General features: G+C 38.4%; 1 protein-coding gene across 8 annotated transcripts in view; it reads right to left on the bottom strand.

The window, feature by feature from the left end:
- SYCP2 (synaptonemal complex protein 2) overlaps positions 1-16,026 on the bottom strand; it is an 89,552-nt gene that overhangs the window by 72,683 nt on the left and 843 nt on the right. For 5 of the 8 annotated variants that reach the window (XM_047852196.1, XM_047852197.1, XM_047852202.1 and 2 more), the window contains exons 2-6: positions 4,581-4,642; positions 2,841-2,984; positions 1,658-1,786; positions 509-613; positions 192-216 (exon numbers count right to left, since the gene is read on the bottom strand). In XM_047852196.1, the coding sequence (XP_047708152.1) occupies positions 192-216; positions 509-613; positions 1,658-1,786; positions 2,841-2,984; positions 4,581-4,604 (427 nt within the window). In that variant the 5' untranslated portion in view covers positions 4,605-4,642. Of the gene's footprint in view, positions 1-191; positions 217-508; positions 614-1,657; positions 1,787-2,840; positions 2,985-4,580; positions 4,643-4,933; positions 4,973-15,192; positions 15,231-15,641; positions 15,757-16,026 lie in introns of those variants that run through there. The other 3 variants (XM_047852198.1, XM_047852199.1, XM_047852200.1) reach the window with 3 other exon arrangements.

Here is a 16,026-nt window from a genome sequence, read left to right as displayed (position 1 = left end):
CACTTTCTTTTTCTTGGTCCTAATATAAAGCTTATAATGTTTACTATCTGCCCCTTTACAGAACAAGGTTGTTGATCCCCAAATTAACTAGTAGATTCCTAATATTAGCACAATACTATGAGGATTGCAAAATTATACTAAAACTCTAATAGGAAATTATTGTTTTAATAGAAGTAAAATGCTTATTATACCTTCATCATTGATGTCATGTATGACCTGAAAAAAAAAAGTGAATAACATTTAGTTTGTAATTTACTATCTTATAAGCCATTAAAAATAGTATTAAAATAACAGATCACATTGGAATTCACCATGTAATTATTTAACTTTTATTTATTAACTATTTAATTATATTAATCAGGATAAGTGCTTTAAACAATCTGAATAGAGTAATTAAATCAAGTCACTAGCCAATTTGTTAGTGACTTTTAGGCTCAGAACATATAGAACACAAATTGTTTTTTAAGTAAACAGACTTGTAAGATTAGTTAATCGATGTGATTTTTACCATCAAAAGATCAAGTAAGTCTTCTATCATATTTATAGCTGCCTCATCTTTTGAATTTCCTCGACTGAGAATAATCTCCTTGGATTTTTCAAACCAGGCAACCATGTAAAAAAAGAAATGTGCATATTAATTACTTTGAATTCAATTTTAATAATTTTAAGAATGTACTTATCTTTGCATAAACAGTAAACCTAGGAATAAAGAAACATCAAAAATAAAAATTCCAGTATTATATGAAAATAAGTTTATGTTTTTAAACATCTTTCTTGTTTTCATTTTTTGGTATCTCACCATATCTTTCCATTGTTTAGATGGGAATAGATGAACTAATCCTAATTCTAGGTAGACCACCTTTCTTTTCCCCTTCAAATACCTAGTTCAGGTACATTCATTAACAGATAAAAATAAATTATCATCATATATTAGATTATTTTGGCATTATCACTATTTGAAAAGTTTTAGTATTATTTTATTGAATTTTTAAAAATTTTTGTAACATTTTATTCATTTTGCAGAGACAGAAAGAGACAGAATGTGAGCAGGGGAGGGGCAGAGAGAGAGAGGGAGACACAGAATCCAGAGCAGGCTCCAGGCTCTGAGCTGTCAGCACAGAGCCCGACGCGGGGCTCGAACTCATGCACTGTGAGACCACGACCTGAGCCAAAATCAGATGCTTAACTAACTGAGCCACCCAGGCGCCCGTTAACGAATTTGTTTTAATGAATTATTTTATTTTAACGAATTCAGATATTTGAGTAGATATTACATCCCAGGTACTGTTCTCAGTGTTAGGTACACAGAAATGAACAACACAAATAAAAATCAATATCCCACATTCTAGCATGGGAAGTAGAAAATAATATAAAAAGAAAAACAAATAATGCTAGATAGTAAACAGATAAAGCATGCAAAGGCCTCAGGGAGTCTTGTGATCTCAAATTCACATGATTATCAAGGAGCCTATGTACAGAGTGTCCTTTTGATCTTCATCTTTGTAACACGTAGCACAGGTTATAGAAACATTTATTTTATCCAAAAGTTTTTATAAAGTTCTCAAATTTCTTTTCAACTGTTTGAGCTGTTAATTTTATTAAACGACACACCTTTAATCATACTCCCTCACATCAACATCACACGTTTCGTACTTATCTTCTGGACTATTCCTTGTTTTATCATAGTTAAAAGTCCGGCTTGCCCCAATATACTGATATTTTTACCACATCTTCCAAAAGAAACAAAAATGGTTGAAACGGTTTGGATGTCCTTTTTATTAAGCTCCTGAAACAAAAGGATACGTGTAAACATCTGTAAACACAAAACAGTACAGAATTGGCGTCGTGCTAGGAGCTTTATAATCCTCACAAATCCTGTAAGTTTGCCATTATCATAATGTCCATATTGCAAAGTACAAAAGTGTGGTTTAGGAGAGCACTGGGGTGGCCTAAAGACACCCGGCCAGTGAGTGACAAACTCAGTATAAAAATGCAGATTTGTATAAATTCCTGCAACTTTAGACTATGATGCAATGCATCAGTTACCTTCCATTCTACAAAGCTCTATGTATGTAACTAATGGATAAAAGAAATTTTTACTCAATTTTTAGATTCATGATAACAAATCTCCTACTGGGGGAGACTGTCAATACTCACTTTTTCTCATGTATAAAAATACCTTACATATGATAAATCAAGTCCAAGGTTGTAGATAATTTTTGTTTATTTGTTTTATTTTTGAAAACACCAAGCTCTGGCCCATAACATGAAGAATATGCTGATGGCTTTTTAAAAAGTTGCTCAAACTTCAAACAGGTAGACTATTTTTCCCCAGTTTAGGTTACAGTTAATAATTATGGGATCACTATGTAAACATAGCTTTGTGTACGTTGTATTTAGAAAACAGCAGACCGATATGTTATTTGGGATTCCTCAGGCTTTTTCTGGTTTTTAATGAGCACTTACTGGGGCACCTGGGTGGCTCAGTCGGTTAAGTGTCTGACTTTGACTCAAGTCATGATCTCGTGGATCATGAGTTCAAGCCCCACATAGGGCTCTGTGCTGACAGCTCAGAGCCTGGAACCTGCTTCGGATTCTGTGTCTCCCTCTCTCTCTGCCCCTCTCCTGCCCATGCATGCTCGCTCGCTCTCTCTCTCTCTCTCTCTCTCTCTCTCTCTCTCTCAATAATAAATATTTTAAAAAATGAGCACTTATTTATATAACTATAACCGAATTTGCCAAAGCCTTTTTATTCATTTTTTCCAATGGAATATTTCTTCCTAGAAAGTAGAGTGCTATCTAATAATTTCAATAATCATTCAAAGAAAAGGAGTACTTACCCTGCATACAAGGTCATCCAACTTGTGTAAAAATTGCTTGCTGCATTTAATCTTTACATCTTCACAAACACCAATTTGTAAAAGTGTTTTTAAAGGTTTGAAATCATTTTTTCTTAAAGCATCATCAATGCATTTTTCCAACTGCTAGAGAAATATAGTTAATGGCACACATATTGAATCAAAACCAAAATTATCACCTTATGCAGTCTAGTCTTCACATGAAAATTCTCAACAGATCTTATGTCAATTCACCTTATTAAAAAAAACACCTGTACACTATTAAGTTTGAAGTAACAGAGATCAAGTTTCTTTGATAATAGCCAAGATTCTATATAAAATATATATATTCTAGTAATTTTCCATTTCACATCCTTTAAAGTCATCAGTACGATGAATTAAAAAAAAAAAAAAAAAAAAAAAAAAAAAAGACCCCAGGGCACCTGGGTGGCTCAGTCAGTTAAGAGTCGGACTTCAGTTCAGGTCATGATCTCACAGTTTATGAGTTTGAGCTCCATGTCGGGCTCTGTGCTGACAGCTTGGGAGTCTGGAGCCTGCTCTGGATTCTGTGTCTCCCTCTCTCTCTGCCCCTCCCCCGCTCACACACTCGCTCTCCCTCTTTCCCTCTCCCCCCACCCCTCAAAAAATAAACATTAAAAAAAGTTTAGGATGTGCCCGGGTGGCTCAGTCAGTTGAGCGTCCGACTTCGGCTCTCAGGTCATGATCTTGCTGTCTGTGAGTTCAAGTCCCGCATCGGGCTCTGTGCTGACAGCTCGGAGGGAGCCTGGAGCCTGTTTCAGATTCTGTGTCTCCCTCTCTCTCTCTGTCCCTCCCCCACTCCTGCTCCGTCTCTCTGTCAAAAATAAACATTAAAAAAAATTTTTTTAAGTTTAAAACAAAGACCCTATTAATAAAAGAAGTGAAATAAACTATATAGTAACTAATACTTAACACCATGGAGAAAACCCTAACACATCTGACTATAAATTTCTTAATGAGGTTTAGTTTTTTAAAAATGCGTAAAGACAGACAAAAGCACTGTTTGGAAACCACAAGTCAATACAATTTAAGAATTCACTTAGTATCCTGTGCATTTTTTAACTTTTACAGAATCCACCATCCTTGGTCGTAAACCACCTACACATTAAAACTTTTTACCTAAATGATAGTATCTTACAATTTTAAATCCTAACATAAAAACACCCAGGCACTGGCTATATATGCATCACTGTGTAATTCTTGTCAATGTAAAAGGTATATGTAAATAACCAGCATCTTTCATACCTCACAAGTTATAACAGGTTTTGAAAACAAATTTATCAAAAAAAATGAAAGAATAACATTTCATTTAAATTATTCTACTCTGGAGGGGCACCTGGGTGGCTCAATCGGTTAAGCATCCAACTTCAGCTCAGGTCATGATCTCACAGTTCATACGGGTTAAAGCCCTTCGTTGGGCTCTATGCTGACTGACAGCTCCGAGCCTGGAGCCTGCTTCAGATTCTGTGCCTCCCTCTCTCTCTCTCTGCCCCTCCCCAGCTTGCGCTTGCTCTCCCTCTCTCTCAAAAATAAATAAGATTAAAAAAATTTTTTAGTTAAAAAATGTTAAACTATTCTACTCTTGACCATTTCATAAAAAGAAGTAGGCTTTGTCTTTCCTAAAAATATAGCACTTAACACTTGTAAATAAACCAAAATGATTTTAGGAACTAAAATATTTCCTTTTGGTTTAGGACTACATACCTGGAGATCTGGTCTTATTGGCATTTTGATGTAATTTTAAAACAGCAAGACAAAACAAACACCTATAAAACAAAATATATGCTTTCAATACCTTATAATCTATTCTATATATGTTTATTTACAGTTCAAAAATCTTAACACACATAAATAAGCTTATACCAAAGGCAATAAATAATTTCTTCAAGTTCCTCACCATCTAAACATCAAATTACACATTTGAATTTGACTAAAGAAGTTTCTGGAAGAAAGCCTGAAGATCATTTATTCAAGCCTTCTCTTTTTGTAGATTACTTAAATAAATGTCCAAAGTCTTGCCGAAAGGTCACAAAACTAGTTAGTGAAAGAATACAAACCTGGACTTTCATGAGCAATTCCTGCTGTATGTGTTTCAACTTTGGGAACAAGAGGAAAACGAATCTTTAATTAATGTGTAAATGAAATTCAGTCTAGTAACCTAATACTCTCATAAGAAGGGGGGAATATCCCAGTACGTTACCAAAGAACAGGATATAAGAGAATAGACAAATACAGAATGAAGGGAATGAGGAAAAGAAAACCTAAGAACATTGTCCCTTCAAAGAAGAATGGAAAACAGGAATCAATCGGGTTACCCTGATTGATTCACAAAAGCATCTAACATTTTCAAATGTAATTTAGATGTCAGCTCTATAAAGGAAAAGAAATACCATCTTTCCTAGACATTATAAGTGGAACAATGTAAAAATAATCTGTACTTAAAGAGCTCTGCAACAGAAACACCAGGAAATCCACCATAGAGAGGCAATTAATTAATCCAAGGTGACTACAGGACCATGTATTCCTAAGAGAACGAGTGGCATTAGTCACAGTCTGCTTTCTTGCACACGCTAGTAGAGAAATTTAAGTGCCAACAAGGGCACACATATCAGGCACGGAAAAGGCATGAGTAAAAAATCTCTTATAATTTCAAATTAACTCTAGGGGGAAATATCTGATCCTCAGAGAAACATTCGCTCCATGTTTATTAGGAGCCAAGTCTAATGATGTTTTTGCAGCACTGTGGTAAGTGGCAACAATTCAAAAGTACCCAGATAGGCGTTGGGAATGGGAGGGAGAGTGAAGAATGAATAAGTAAAATGTGGTATATGATCATCAATTTTGTAAACGTAACAGATGAACCAGAATTGTAGATATCTGCAGTCAATTTTAAGTTAAATTAAAAAACAATGTTGCCAAATGACACATACTGTGTAATGGCATTTATGTCAAAAAAAGAAACACTGTCTTATGTATGATTATATCTCTAGGTGTAAGTATACACATATTGGCACACATGTTTGTGTGTATTTGTGTGTGTGGTAGGGGGAGATAGAGAAGGAGAGGTAGGGGGGAGAGAACGAGAAAGGGAGAGAGGTGGAGGGAGAGGGAGAGAGAGATAGATACCTGTACCATTTCAGGACAGTTGGAAAGTTAGCTTACTGGTGAGGAAGAGTAGTGAGTTCCACAGAAATGTAACTTGCTATTTGTCAGAGGCAGGCTTTACTTGTAATTTATGCTTACGTGACTTTTTAAAAGTACAATAAATTCTTGCCAAAATATAGGTAAGTGGAATCCAAAACATGGGAGATGTAAAATGCGGGTGGGGTTATAGTGAGGGGACAAAAATGACCGAGGCCAGCCTTGATAGTTAAGCAGGTGGGAAGTCTAGCTGTCTCCATCCAAACCTATTCAGGGGCCAGCTGTGATTTTGTCCCCCCTGGTTGTGCTTGTCTGCTCTGGCCTCTATTGTATACTAAAGGGGCAATTCTAGGTCTGCGGCTAGCTGGGAATTCCAATACACCAGCAAGGATTCCAAGATCTCTAAGTAGCTGGTAGTCATTTTGTCACTCTGCCTAACTCAGAGAGATATGACCCAGAAAATATTGGAAATGCAGGGACTCACTCTTTGCTTCCCCAATTCCAAAGAAGGGGTTTATCGATTTTCTATTTGGCTTAACTCTTTAATTCTCCCCAGGCCATCACAGAAGATAGAAATTTAGGTTGGTCCTGTTAGAGAAAGTTTTACTATACACTTCCAAGATTTTAGTACACCCCCCCCCCCACACACAGACTTGCTTCATATATAGAAAATAGTGGGGGAAAGACATGAAAAATATTATCTCAAACACAGGAGTAAAAAATAAGTACTGAAGGTCAACAACCAAATGGGGGTTAATGAGGAACAGCACTGGCTAGAGACCCTTAAGGATCCATTACTGCCACTATTATCATAAGCCTAAAGCTTAGGGGGGTGGCTCTCTGTATAAGGGACTATTCTTTGGGTAATAGGATCCAGAATATCACAAGGAAATGAAATGATAAAATGTATACAAGAAAAAGTTGATATATGAAGGAGAGATGTAGATATTCCAGTATCTATTCAATAAGAATGCCAAAAATTATCTTAAAAAGACAGTGGGGGTGGTAACAGAATAACAGGCAAGAATTTCCCCAAAATAAACATACACATCCATGAATTTAAGGAGTCCACTGAATCCCAAAGAAGACAAATTTTTAAAAGTACATCTATAAACGTTGTGAGGATATTTCTGAATAATAAAAGAAAAAATCTTAAGTCACAAGAGCAAAAACAAAAGCATGCAAAAGAATAATATGATACCCTGTTTTCATAATACAGTAAATTTAGACATCTGCTACAAAGATAGCTTTAAACTTCCCATCTATTTAGAAACTAAAATATGTGCATGTGAATAGTCCTCATGATATAAAAACAGAGAAATGAATAAGTATTTAGTGAATGAGAAAATGTGTGTATACAAAAAACTGTAAGACTCAACCAAAGCAATATTTAAAGTGAAATTCATAGACTTGGGCCAATCTACTGAAAAGTGACAAACAGTAGTAGCCTAAAGTAACAGGGCCACAGGGCCTCCAGATGGTAAAGTTATTAAACACTTTACAGTAACTATAAGTACTGTGTACATAAGGATTATTTAAAAAGACTGGGAACTTTGGCAGAGAACTAGAAACTGGGGTGGGGAGTAAGGAAGGCCACAGAAAATTTGAACAAGAACCACATAATTCTAGAAACAACAAAATAGTCAATAACAAAATTATTTAGAACAAAATAAATAGAAAGACACACAGATGAATGAAAATTACAGAAATGGGAGCCATATCAGAAAAAAATATCTACAAAGAAACAAAGATACACAAAAATATGGGGAGGGAGACTAGAAGACAGAACAACACAGAGGGTAAATAATAAAGCCCTATGTATCTGTAAATGAAATCCCTGGGAGATAGTGAATGGGGCAGAGGCAATAGCTAAAAAATGATGACTGAGAATTTCCCGAAACTAATAAAAGACATCACTATTGATTCAAAAAGCCCTATGAACCCCAGAAGGAAAAAGAAAAACTATACCCAAGTGTACCACAGAAGCCTGCTAACAATCAAATACAAAAACATTAAAAGCTGCCAGAGACTAAAAAAAGACAGCTTACTTTTAAGTAGCCTGATAAGACTGATAGCCGACCAACAGAAACCATGAAAGCCAGAAGGCTTAGAACAGTATCTTCTTTAAAGTGCCTAGGAGGCGTCTGGGTGGCTCAGTCAGTTGAGCATCTGACTTCAGCTCAGATCGTGATCTCGCAATTTGTGGGTTCGAGCCCACCACGTTGGGCTAGCTGCTATCAGCGAAGAGCCCACCTCAGATCCTCTGAACCCCTCTCTCTCGGCCGTTCCCCCATTCATTCACACTCTCTCAAACAAAAAAAAAAATTTAAAGTGTCTAAAGATCAGACTTAACCTACACATTAGACCAGATGGACCTAACAGATTCATACAGAACATTTCTTCCAACAGCAGCAGGATACACATTCTTCTCAAGTGCACATGGAACACTCTCCAGCATAAGTCATATGTTAGGCCACAAAACAAGTCTTACGAAATTTTAAAAAATGTAAATCATATCAAGCATATTTTCCAACCACAATGATATGAAACTAAAAATCAATTACAAGAGGGGCGCCTGGGTGGCTCAGTCAGTTGAGCATCCAACTTCAACTTAGGTCAGGATCTTGTGGTTCGTGGGTTCAAGCCCCGCATCAGGCTCTGTGCTAACAGCTTGGAGCCTGGAGCCTGGAGCCTGCTTTGGATTCTGTGTCTCCCTCTGTCTCTGCCTCTCCCCCACTCATGCTCTGTCTCTCCCTGTCTCTCTCTCTCTCTCGCTCTCTCAAAAATAAACATTTAAAAAAGTCAATTATGAGAAGAAAACAAAAAAAAAAAAAAAAAAACAAACCCACAATTATGTGGAGATGCTTCTGAACATGTTTCTGAACAGCCAACAAAATCAAAGGAGAAATTAAAAAAAAAAACCTTGAGACAAATGAAATGGGAAAACAACAAAACAAAAATTATGGAACACAGCAAAAACAATTATTAAAAATATTTCTTTATTTTGAGATGAGGGAGAGGGCAGCGAGAGGGAGAGAGAGAATCTCAAGTAGGCTCTAAGCCTGACCTGGGGCTCAATCCCACAACCCTGGTATCATGACCCGAGTCAAAATCAAGAATCAACTGAGCCACCCAGGTGCCCCATTTTTAAAAATGTTTGCAAAAACAGTTTTAAAAGATAAGGTTACACTGAAAAACACTTACAGTAAAAGAAAAAAAGATCTTAAATAAACAACTTAAACTTACACCTCAAAGAACTAGAAAAAGGAGAAAAAACTAAGCCCAAAGATAGTAGAAGGAAAGAAAGAACAAAGATCAGCGTGGTAATGAAGGACACAGAGACTTAAAACACAATAGATCAATGAAAATAAGAGCTGGATTTTTGAAAAGATAAACAGACAAACCTTTAGCTAGAGTTCCCAAGGGGAAAAAAAGAGGACTCAAGTAAAATTATAAATGAAAGATACATTACAATTGATATCACAGAAATGTAAAAAAATCGTAAGACACATTAACAATTACATGTCAATAAATTGGACAACCTAGAAGAAATGAAACCTAGAAGAAACATACAATCTAGAAAAATACAAGACTGAATTGTGAAGAAATTCAAAATCTCAACAGATCAATCACTAGTAAGGAGACTGAATCCGTAAGTAAAAGCCTCCCAACAGGGGGGCCTGGGTGGCTCAGTCAGTTGAGTGTCAGACTCCAGCTCAGGTCATGATCTTGTGGTTTGTGGGTTTGAGCCCCTCTTTGGGCTCTGTGCTGACAGCTCAGAGCTTGGAGCCTGTTTCAGATACTGTGTCTCCCTCTCTCTCTGCCCATCCCCCACTCATGTTCTATCTCTCAAAAATAAACAAAATGTTAAAAAAAAAAATTGAGGAAAAAAACCAAAAACAAAACAACTCCCAACAAAGGAAAGTCCAGGGCAAGGGGCTTCACTGGCAAATTCTACCAAACATTTAGAGAAGAACTAACACCAATCCTTCTCAACCTCTTCCCAAAAACAGAAGAGGAAGGTACACTTCCAATTATGAGTTAGCATTCTCTTGATACCAAAGCCAGACAAGGACACTACAAGAAATTACAAAGTACCGAAAGAAGAAACTACAAACACAAATTCTACAGCCAGCAAAAATACTACTCAAAATTAAAGGGAAGAGGTTTAGAGGAAACATACCTCAACATAATAAAGACTCCTACAAGGAAAATGCACAGCTAACCTCATACTCGATGGTGAAAAACTGAGAGCTTTTCCCTTAACGTCAGGAGCAAGACAAGGATGTCCACTCACACCACTTTTATTCAACACAGTACTGGAAGTCCTAGCCACAGCAATCAGACAAGAAAAAGGATAAAAGGCATTCAAATTGGCAAAGAAGAAGTAAAACTCTCATTATTTGCATATGACACGGTAGTATATATAGAACACTCTGAAGACTCAACCTAAAACTACTAGAACTGATAAATGAATTCAGTAAGGTCGCAGGATACAAAATCAACATACAGAATTCTGTTGCATTTCTACACACTAATAACAAAGTAGCGAGAGAGAAATTTAGAAAACAATTCCATTTACAATTGCACCAAAAATAATAAACACCTAGGAATAAACTTAAACAAGGAGGTAAAAGACCTGTACTCTGAAAACTATAAAACACTGATGAAAGAAATTGAAGACAGACACAAATAAATGGAATGATACTGGGATAGGGAGAGCAAATATTATTAAAATGTCCTTACTATTCAAAGTCATCTCCAGATTTAATACAATCCCTGTCAAAATACCAAGAATGCTCTTCACAGAACTATAAAAAATAATCCTAAAATGTGATTGAACCATAATCACCCCAAATCAATCTTGAAAAAGAAGAAAAATGGAGGTATCACAATCCCAGATTTCAAGGCATACTACAAAGCTGTAAAAGAGAAGTCAAAATTGTATGGTACTGGCACACAGACACATGGATCAATAGAACAAAACAGAAAACCCAGAAATAGGGGTGCCTGGGTGGCTCAGTTGGTGGAATGTCCCACTATTGGTTTTGTTTGGCTCAGGTCATGATCTCACAGTAGTGAGATTAAGCCCCATGTCCGGCTTTGCACTGAGCATGGAGCCTGCTTGCAATTCTCTCTCCTTCTCTCTCTGCCCCTCCCCTGCTTGTGTGCACTCTGTCTCCCCACTAAAAAAAAAAATTAATTAAAAAAAAAAAGCCCAGAAATAAACCTACAATTAAATGGTCAATTAGTCTTTGACAAAGGAGGTAAGAATATGCAATGTGAAAAAGACCGGCTCTTCAACAAATGGTTCTGGGAAAACTGGACACCTACATGCAAAAGAATGAAACTGGACCACTTTCTTATACCATACACAAATATAAATTCAAAAATGGATTAAAGATCTAAATGTGAAATATGAAACCATAAAAATACTAAAAAGAGCACAGGCAGTAATTTCCCTGAAATTAGCCATAGCAACATTTTTCCAGATAGGTCTCCTAAGCCATGGAAAACAAAATAAAAAATAAACTACTGGGACCGCATGAAAATAAAAGGCCTGCACAGCAAAGAAAACAATCAACAAAACAAAAAGATAACCTACTGGACGGGAGAAAGGTATTTGCAAATGATATTATCTGATAAGGGGTAGTATCCAAAATATATAAAGAACTTATACAACATCAAAAACACAATCCAGTCAAAAAATGAGCAGAAGACATGAATATAGACATTTCTCCAAAGAAGACCTACAAGTCGCCAACAGACACATTGAAAAGATGCTCAACATCATTCATCTTTGGGAAATGCAAATCAAAACCACCATGAGATATAACCTTACACCTGTCAGAATGGTGAAAATCGACAACACAAGAAACGACAAGTTTTGGCAAGGATGTGGAGAAAAAGGAACCTTCCTGCAGTGTTGATCAGAATGCAAACTGGTGCAGCCAGCGTGGAAAACAGTTCCTCAAAAAAGTAAAAATCAGGGTGCCTGGATGGCTCAGTCAGTTGAACACCCAACTTTTGGTTTCAGCTCAGGTCATGATCCGAGGGTTGTGGGATTCAGCCCCACGTTAAGCTCCACGCTGAGCATGGAGCCTGTTTGCAATTCTTTTTTTCTCTTTCTCTCTCTCTCCATCCCTCTCCCCCATTCACCCACTCTCTCTCTCCCTTAAGAAAAAAGAAAGGAAGAAAGAAAGAAAAAATAGAACTACCATATGATCCAGTAATTCCAATGCTGGGTAATTACCCAGAGTACGAAAACACTAATTCGAAAAGATCTGTGTACTCCTATGTTTACCGCAGGATTATTTATAGTAGGAAAATTATGGAAAAAGCCCAAGTGACCATGGATAGATGAACAGATACAGAAGATGTGGTATATATACACATGTATGTATGTGTGTATGTATATATGTACATACATATATACGTATGTAGTAGAATATTACTCAGCCATAAAAAAAATGAAATCTTGCCACTTGCAACAATATGGATGGATCTAGAGGGTATAATGCTAAGTGATGTAAGTCAGAGAAAGACCAATACCATATGATTTCAGTCATATATGGAATTTAAGGAACAAAACAAACAAAGGAAAAAAGAGACAAAAAACAGACTCTTAAATATGGAGAACAAACTAGTGGTTACCAGAGGGAAGGAGAGTGGTGGGATGGGTGAAACAGGTAAAGGGGATCAAGAGTACACATATTGTGGTGAACACTGAGTAACATAGAGAATTGTTGAATCCCTATATTTATGCCTGAAACCAATGCAACCCTGCACATTAGTTATACTGGAATTTAAAAAAATTTTAAATAAGATAAAATATAAAATTAAAGGGAAGAATAATCTTTTTTGATGGTAAAACATATTACAAAGTCACAATTACCAAACAAAAAAAAACAGTGTTAAGAATAGGAAACAAATGGACCAATAAAACAAAACAGAATGCAAATGCACACCCCATGCATATATTGTAAGTTCATGTATACATAACGCTTCATAAATCAGAGGGAAAAGGTAAACTAGTTGATAACTGGTATTAGGAAAACTGACTTACCACGTGAAAACAAATTAGACCTCTATCTCCCACCATTCACAAAAATAAAGTCTAGATGAATTAACTATCCAATGTAGTAAGTGTTTAAAAACTACTAGAAGGAATACATACAGGAGAATATCCCAATGACCTTGAAATACAGAGGCATCTAAGACACAAAAAGTATAAAGCATAAAAATAGGAGCTTTTTGTACATCATTGTCTCTCTCTTACACACACACACAATTTTATTAAGGAGCACACAGGAATCTCTATTCATTCAGAATCCAGAACTGGCCCAGCAAGTCCTAGAACCACGAACACATTAATTCTTGTAATTCACCACCTTCAGGCCCCAGAGAAACACTTTCCTTGCCTACGCCCTTGGAAGAAGGGGACTTTAGTTAATTACACTATTCTGTTTATTTTATATAGTTAGAATCTTCTATTTTAAAAGTTTAAAGGCGTGGGGGGAGGCTAAAACAATGCTGAGAAGGTTGCAGGTTGTGCTGACACTGACACTTTTGTTTCTGCTTTAGAATGGAGGTAGAATTTGAGAAACCTAAGTGCTCAAGTATGAGAAAAGACATTAATTCACTGTCGAATCCTTCTGTTAGCAGAACAAGAATACAGCTGATTCTTGCATAATGAAGAACTGATCCTTAACAGTGCCAAACGCCCATTTTCTTGCTTCTCTTTGCATTTCAACTTGTGGCTCTACAAGTACCAGCAACTCAGTGCACAGCTGCGCATGGTGACTGAGGAACATCTTGTAGTTCTAAGCGATTCATAGTATTCTTTAATTTGTACACATGTAAATCCAGACATAAATTGCATGAGCATAATATGGATCCTATCATAGCAAAGGGCAAGTAAACACTAGAATGATGACTAAGTTTATGCTTATAAAAAATTTAGTGAGATTCAATTATTCAAAAATAATTTCAGCATTATTAAAAGAATTTTAAGATTAATGTTCATTAATAATTTGTATTTTATCTTAATCTTAAGAGAATTTTAATATTTCAAACATTTTTAAGGGAAAATATTTTTATACTATGTCATGTTCTTATGAAAATATTCTCAAATTAGATTTTGAAAGCAATTACATATTGTTTCAATCCTTAAATCATACCGTCCATAATAAAACACAAAAAGTAAAAGTCTTGATTGTAACACATTGGTGATTTATCCAAAATTAAAAATTATGGCATATATAACTTCTGACTTACATAGATCGATATTTTATTACCTATCCAAAATTCACCAGTCCATCACCAAAGATTCAGTTAATCTTTGATATTTTGCCAACATTCAATCATAAAAATAATAGCTTTACACATATTTGTCTATTTTATTGCGATGAAGGTATATCTGTAAAACTGAAGACTAGAACATTTTATTTAACATTTGAAAACTTGGTTAAAAAGTTTAAATACTTAAAATATATTTTAGGCACATCAATTTGTACTCTTTTCCTAGGGCCAGCAACTTTGGGGGCAGGCATGCCTACGTCCTTATTGCTTTTCTGCCTCCACAAATAAAACAATTTGGATTTGAATCTAAAATGTACTTTACGAAGTACTCTTGAGACGTGAAATACAGCAAAAATCACTTATGGCCAAGAGGCTCAAAAATGCTAACAAGATGGTTTAGTTCCTAGACTACCTTCCTGCAAGATGTCAGCCAAGGAAAACTGATTAGTATCTCCGCAGGTCGATTGAAAGTGAGAAAACTAAACAATCCGGTGACCTGTCCCTCCGTCGCAAGGCCGAATGCCTACTGGCCTCAAGAGAGCCAGCAACTGAGTACCGTTCGTTAAACAAGCCAGACATTTGCAGCTGAGCGATTAAGGCCGACTCTAGAAGGAAACAAAGGGGATACACTCCACTGCCAGAACGAGTGACCCCCTCCTAAAATATCCTTCCGAGGTACCACGCAACAGAACCGGAACACCAAGAGGACGTAAGAAACCCGGCGCAGAACACTTTTCACAGAGAGTGTGGGGCTGTGTGTCCAAGCAGGCTTTGAGCCCCGGTCCACTTAGGGGCAAGACAGAACCAGTGAGGTGATGAATGCGAACACGCAGGCGGATGAGGACGGCGGTTGACAAACAGGAGGGGCGCGTACTTTCCCCGCAAAGCCGAACAGACGCTTAGCAGCCTGGGATCAACACAAGGTCCCCTCCAGCACCGGCCCGACGGCTCACATTTACAAATGCAAAGAGGAGGCCGACCCCGCCCGAGGGACGGGAGGAAGGGGGTGGGGGTGCGCAACGGGGGACGGGGGCGGGGGCGACGGGATGGAGACAAGGGAGGACGGGGGAAGGGGGAGGAGGACGGAGGGGGGGGTGCCGGAGACCGGGGATGCGGGGTGGGGAACGGGGTAGACGGGAGGACAGGGGATGGGGGTGGGGCCGGGGGTCTGGGAAACGGGAGGACGGGTGCGCGCGGGGGGCCGGGTGGGGGTGACGGGGTGGGCGGGCCGGGGGGGGCGGCTAAAGGACGGGAGAGGAGCGAGCACCACCTTTCTGAAACGTTAACCCCAGCTGTGTCATCAAACCCCCGTGATGGTATTACCATGGAGGCCAGCACGCGCTCCCATTTTATCCGAGCAGGGCAGGCGGCGCTCAGGGAGAAGGCCGCACGGGGCACGGAAGGCCAGGGAGGGGAGCACGTTGGCCACGGCTAGCCGGCGCGCGGAAACGGCGCCCGCAGCGGGAAGCGCTACCAGCCCAGCCCCGCGCCCCAGCGGGGAGCGCGGACCACCCCGCCACACCCACGCCAGCGGCGGCCAGCACGCCCCCACCGGCGTCCCCCGACAGGCGGCACGCGGACCCGGCGGGGCCCCGCCCAGCTCCTCCCGGCCCACACCTGCCACACCCACGCCCGGGCTGCCGGCACGCCCCCACCGGCGTCCCTCGAGGGGCGCAGCGCGGCCCCGACCCCGCCCAGCCCTGCCCCG

The sequence above is a fragment of the Prionailurus viverrinus genome, chromosome A3 (genome assembly GCF_022837055.1).
Source record: "Prionailurus viverrinus isolate Anna chromosome A3, UM_Priviv_1.0, whole genome shotgun sequence".
NCBI classification, from domain to species: Eukaryota; Metazoa; Chordata; class Mammalia; order Carnivora; family Felidae; genus Prionailurus; species Prionailurus viverrinus.
Note: the sequence above shows the minus strand (reverse complement) of the source record. Positions and strands in the feature narration are given on the sequence as shown.